The following is a 6,763-nucleotide window of genomic DNA, read 5'->3' on the forward strand; positions in this document are numbered from 1 at the left end:
TGTAATTTTACCGAAAGTGGAACGGAACACTTGTTTCTGATTTGCGGACGTCTTCGCGCTTCGTCTCAATGAATCGAAAATGAGTTTACGCCTTGCGAAAGTAAAGTTGTTACTCATGTCTCCTTTAAGTACAGTTTAATGTAAAGTGATTAAAAATACACGTTTTTGAAGATAAGTGAATTAGCGCAATCATGAAGTGATTAGGCACCACTTTTCATTATCTGAATTGTCAAGCTTATCATGAATAAAGGGAAAAATTTACTTTAAATTCATTTCAAAAATTATTTTCTGTTTTTAATTAAAGGCCATTGAAAAAGCTAAAACTGATTTTGTTCCAATTATTTCCTTGTTTTAATTTGGTATTTCTTTTTTAAGAATTAGGATATATAATACTTTTTAAATGATTGCTGTTGTTTTTCATGAATGTACATTACTGTAAGAAAATTTGTGTTTTTTACTGCAGTTTCAATTAAGTACGGACAAAGAAGAAGGCGCGGTAAAATTATTTAATCTTCTGAATCTTCTAATTTGCAAGTTCTTAGCTGCTGCTCTGTATATCATTTACCTACATATTTAACTTTTTTGTATTTCATGCACCACTGAATCTGAAATAGTTAAACGAGTAATTATAATATTTTTGCGTTAAGATCATTATTATTAATAATAACAAGAGAAAGTCATTGTTATTCTGAATAATAAGGGAAGCAAGAATTTTTCTCAAATATGTCGAAATGCTTCAGGTACATTTTTACCATTTTTTTCGCTAATTGCCGAAAAAATATTTTTCATTAATAAATAAATATGCTTCTTTATTCACCAATTCATTTTTTATTGTAAATTTAAATTAGAGTTTTCTAAAAAACGTGGAAAATATTACATAGTTATACTTGAACCATGCTCAAGAATTTTCCGTAGAATTTTGTAAAATAGACAATTTAATTTTTAAGAATCGTTAATTTTTTAGTATTTTAAAGAGAGCGTTCTTCAAGTGGAAGGAGTAATATGATTGGATATTTTTACAAACTTTAAGTTTTTTCGTTAAAACGGCGCACAGCAGAAAAAAAATCAACTTTTGTCGAAAATTCTGCCTACTCTACAATTTTCAACCGATCTTAATGATTTTTATAAAATTAGCTGGAATCCAGAATTTTTCTTAATACGGATTTCAGCACTCTACACACCGACTAATTTTCGAATTATTTTATAATTTCAGGGTCGAAACAATACTATAATAATTCTTAGCATTGATGAAAGATTTATAAAGTAAAATACCAACGATTGGGCTCACCTCAGACCCAAAATGCCCCAAAATGCTAATTAATCTACATTTTCGCGCTTTCTATTTCGCGATTGACTTAAAAAAATTTATAATCAATAAAACATGATTATTTACATTATTTGACTCAAATACCTACTATTATTATTCTAAGAAATTTAATCACAACACTCTGTACTTCTAGTTTGAAGTTTCTCTAAGGCTTCTAATTTGCAGCTGTCACAAATATAATGATATTTTCCAGCGATAAGAGATGAGCAGAGTGAAATCTCCAACAATTAGATCTTTTCTTGACTCAAAATGATCCAAAATGTTCCAAAATGTTTCGAAATAACCCAAAAGGCAAAGCTAATTTTATAAGGTTATTTTGCAAATTTAAAAAAAAAGTAGCAGTTCTCTCTTATAGTACAATTCTTTAAGAAGATTTTAAGCTAAAATTGATTAAGATCGGTTGAAAATTGAAGAGTAGGCAGAATTTCCGACAGAAGTTGATTTCTTTCCAACTGTACGGCGTCGGTAGCAACAAAGAAAGAAAGGGGATGTCTATTTATTTAAAAGTTGTATATCAATTTATGGACAAAATATGCTAATTTTCATAAACACTAAACATAAGCAAATTTTTACAAGCATACAATTTTTTTGTTCATTGAAACATCAAGAATAATCGCTTTTAATTACTTTTCATTGTTATTCCTCCATTAGGATAGGAAATTGTCAATAAAAATTAACGTAAAAATAATAAATGATAATAAGAAATATAAAATTACCAACAGTCCAAAACCATAATTAAAACCTAAAAATAACAGTATGCAACTTTTCTATATTTACAGGCGGTTCTCACGATGCCTGCCTGTCAATTCAAGTGGAATCAGAACAGCTGTACTTGAAGTCTGAATAAGCAATACAGAAACATGATCACTACAGGCTTAGAAAATAGAATCTTTAAAAACGGAACAAAAAACCCTCCCACACTAAAAGAACGTTAAGTGAATTACGAAAAAATTCTTCAATTTACATATTGATCCTACTAATTAATAGCTTTGTTTCTTGAGTTCAATGACGTATAATTAAAATATTTGCATAGTAAATAAAACGTATGTTTTTTGACATTCATGAGAGTTTTTAACTGATATGGAATCCTCTGTACAAAATTTTGGAGTCTTTTGTATTTAAAAATGAATTGAAAGATTTTAATGATTGAGATTAAAAATATACAATATAATCAAACAAAACAATCAAATATAATTTAACAAAAACAGTATAAATATTTGGGAAATTTAAATTACAATTAGACAGTTTCAATTTTTATAAGAACTTAATTTCTTGCTTGGAAATTAAGATATTTTCCTGAATCGAAAGTTTTGTATTCAATCTTTCTTCCACACATCCCATAATTAATAATAATGATAAATTATTATAAATATTCTAAGCATTTTTTAACATTAAAATAAATGGATAAAAATTGTTTCAAATCTATTGTACTTAGCCATTTTGTGAAAAATGTATAATAAAATATGTACATGTAGAACTAAAAAATAAATGTAACCGAAATATAAATTTAAAAAATGAAAGTGAGACATCCATGAATTAAGTATTTGTACAATAATGATTATTTTTATAATTTTTTGAAATTTAGCTTTATTAAATTTTGAAGTTATAAAATTAAAATTGTTTTATTTCGTTTATAAAAGATTTGATGTTAAAAATGTTACAAGATTAAAATTCTAGTATTTAAATATTAATAATTAGGACAAACAAAAAATTGTCCAGGAAAAAATCAGTGAAGTCAGGAATTTTGAAAATGAAGGTTTTGGAATATACGCACAGATGCTTGAATTCGAGTTTGGAAAATAAACAGAATCCTCTAAATCTCAATGCAAGAAATTAGGGTTGAAGTTTGAAGAATATAAATATTGTAAATGGAACAGAGAGTCGCTAAGTGATTTAATTGAGATTATAGTAAACAAATTAATAACACTTTATTGAGAATTAAACAACAGTTTTAAAAATAATTTAATTATTAAACAATCTCACAGAATTGATGAATTTTAAATGATTTAAACATATAAATAAGAGTTTAAACATTTAAAAAATATGAATTTAAAGAATTAAATAAAAAAAATTTGTTTTCATTACTTCTGATTTATTTTAAGTTTATTAAGAATCGTTTAATGCAATATATTCATTAAATAAGTATCAACTCTTGCAGAATTCAACTCTTTTTTCAAAATCGGATGAAAACACCTTCTAAATGAGAACATTCTCTAAATGAAAAAGTATTTAGAAATTGTATCTCACCTCTTACAAGAAGTCGAGCAGGGTATGAGGTAAGAGCATCCTGACGAGTAAAATCTCCCGGGGTAACTTGGCACTCCCAGGTTCCATCATCAAAATCCAAAGATGCTCTTCTTATAAGCAAACTGCAATCACTATCACGACCTCCAACCCATTCATATTTATCCGGATGCATTCCAACAGGTTTCCGGTCTTTTTGCCAAATACATTGACCCCTCTTATCATGCACTTTGCACTTTAGTTGAACATCATCTCCTGATGAGACTTCCTGATAATTATCAGGAGTTTCTACAAATCTCTGCTCTCCATTAACACCCAAAAAAATTCCCAGGTATATCACAAAAACAATCCAATCCGATCTTATCATCTCGTCTAATAATTTTTTGCTCAGTCACAAATCAAATAAATTTTTCAAATCCTTTTCATTGGCATTTTCACCTCCGGTTTCCAGTCACAAAGTCATTTTCAAAAAATTTTAAAGAAGGACATGCTTTTAACTGAAAAAGTAGAGATCAATTTTTGACTAATTTTCACTATATCACAATCACATTTGAAAGTACAGCACTTGTTCACATAAAGAAAATACGAAAGAAGAATGACAAAATAATCCAAAACGGAAAACTTAATTGTCACATTCCTTGAGAATCACTTTGACAAATCAATTTGCCAATTCATCGAGTTCCGTCTTTTTTTCATCGCTGAGCTTAGATCCTTTGATTTTCACTCGGAAAGGAACGGTTGTCAAGTGACCGTCGATTCGAAGGGAGATTCAAAACCGTCTCAGCTCAAGTGGCGCCATCACGAGGACTACTTCAGATTTGAGCGGGGAAGTACCCGAAAATTTGAACGCAACGCTTTCTAAACTGATGCCTTGGAACTGTGACTTCTGGGAGTGATTAATATTAATTCGATGTACAATGTTTACATGGGAGGAAGGAAGGAAATCACGACTAGTTTTACTTTTAGGGCAGAAGAGGTCGAAAAGACCTCGAAGAGAGGATCTAGGCCGAACAACAATGCGGGAGGCACTAGGTGGAACTGAGTCGGAGTTAGCACTAGGTTGGAAGCGGAAGACGGACCCCAAAGCGGACCCATGCGTGCGTATCCAACCCTGTCTCCTCTGCAGCTATCCTTATTATTCGAGCGTGTTATCATTATGCCATGGTAGGCTAAGCTTTGCTGCCCATCTGGTTTCTATATGTATTTCACGTGCCCGATGTTATGAGGCCCCAGCCCCAGGACTCAAGTATAAGTTTGCAAGTCATCACGTATTCAGGTATTGAATCCGAAGAAGCAAAGAGGTGCACGTTGCACGCTCAATGATGCGAGGAGCCCTTCCCTAGTACTCGGTGCGATAACTGCTTGCATATATTATAGATATAGCTATACAGATATACAGATATACATATCAAGTATAGAAGAGGCTTGTTCTACTTCATCTTAGATGCATCTGGTTATCTGGTGTGTAGGGATGAGACAAAGAGCAGAGTTGAAAAAATAGTAGAAAAAAGTTGAAAAACTATATAAAAGCGAAAAGGCGAATCATCCTTGAAGCTTGAAGAAGTAATAGGATTAGTTGTTAGAGCTATAAACGTCTATTACGCGGAAGAATTTTTAGCTGTTTTGATTTAGAGTGAGGTGCGATGATTTTAATGTGTATGTACATACAGTGATAATTGGATGAATTGCACATTAAAGAGGCAGAAGAGGCTTTTATATTATGACTGGGTTGTTTTCAATATGAATATAAATATGAGATGACTGTGCAAAAGTTTGATAAAAATGACTGGCCATTTTGCTATTTCGAATGTTTTACCGCGTTATTAAAAGTTTTTATTGTTTTTCATATGGCAATTATGAAAAAATGAAGTCGTTCGTAATTTAAATTTAAAATAAAAATTAAACTTTCTTTATAGCGTTACGTTTTTTGAATATTTCAGGGTGTCTTTTAATAACAAAACAAAATTCTGATCTTTCCCTGCTTAAAATACATTTTTGAAGGCCATTAATGTTAAAAAATTAGTAAGATGCAAACATCGTAACCCTTCTAAATTTAATGTATTACATTTTTTTTTATTTGATGCATATAATTATTTAATCTTTAAAATAGAAAGGACATAAAACGGTGGTGAGAACATAATTTTGAATTTAATATTAAAAGAGTCATGATAAATATCAAACAAAAAAATATAAGTAAAAAAATAAGACAAAAATAACGACTGAGCCTGATCAATTTTAATTCGGGGAAGTTAAGAAATAATATCCCGTATATAAGTTAATTCCTAAAAGGATTTTTAAACAGACAGCTGGACACTATTTAAAGTAAAATATTCCAAATTGATCAATTATTTAAGAAGAGCAGGCTACAAAATTGTAAAATTTGAGATTGTAAACCTTTAGAACTAAATAGTTTATTTATTTATTTTATTTTACATTAAAAAATTTGTAACGTTCCTGATTGAGCATTTAAAACATAAGAAACTTCGAAATAAATAGTTTTGAATTTAAGCTTTCAAAGCTAGATAATTTTAGATGTAAAGCTTCAAAAATTAAAATATTTTAGTATTGTGCATTCAAAACTACAATTAAAAATTAAAATTGAGGAAATTTCAAAGTTGATATCATATAGTATCCCAGCATGTCATATAGCTATGACATGTAGAGTGATTATATCGATTTATTTACTAAAAAATGAGATTTCTGCACACACGAAAATCTGTGCCATTTTTATTATTCGAAATTGAAGAATTTTGAATAATTTGAACCTTTAAAGTTTAATTACCCTACAAAATGATAAAAATTATATGATTTCTAATTGAAAACTTTAGAAATTAATATACTCAAAATTGAATAATTAAAAAAGAAATAATTCTAAAGTTGTTTAGAATTGAAGAATTTCTAAACTTAGGCCTTGAAACTTAGTTGCAAATAAAGGACCCCCCCCCCCATATGGTCCACCGAGGCATTCTCGTCGACCCCTCCCCCTTATTTGACAATGCATGTATTTTGTTAGGAAATGTTTTATTTTTGTAGAGAATAAATCGTTTTGGTTTAAAAATGTACTATTTGGGTTAAAAATGATTTATTTTGTGATGTAATATTTTGGGGCTTATTATTGATTTCACTCAACATCTTTCGGTTTCTGACCATGCTTTTTTTTAAACATCTAAGTGTAAAACCATGTGACTTGGA

At 29.6% G+C, this 6,763-nt stretch overlaps 1 protein-coding gene across 1 annotated transcript in view; it reads right to left on the bottom strand.

Annotated features, from left to right (window-relative positions):
* Positions 1–4,286, bottom strand: part of LOC117169119 (hemicentin-1-like) — a 26,324-nt gene extending 22,038 nt beyond the window's left edge. Inside the window, exon 1 of the mRNA XM_033355291.1 lies at positions 3,575–4,286. Coding sequence (XP_033211182.1) covers positions 3,575–3,938 — 364 coding nt within the window. The 5' untranslated portion in view covers positions 3,939–4,286. The remainder of the gene's footprint in view (positions 1–3,574) is intronic.
* Between the last annotated feature and the right edge of the window lie 2,477 nt (positions 4,287–6,763).

Source organism: Belonocnema kinseyi, chromosome 3 (assembly GCF_010883055.1).
Source record: "Belonocnema kinseyi isolate 2016_QV_RU_SX_M_011 chromosome 3, B_treatae_v1, whole genome shotgun sequence".
Lineage (NCBI taxonomy): Eukaryota > Metazoa > Arthropoda > Insecta > Hymenoptera > Cynipidae > Belonocnema > Belonocnema kinseyi.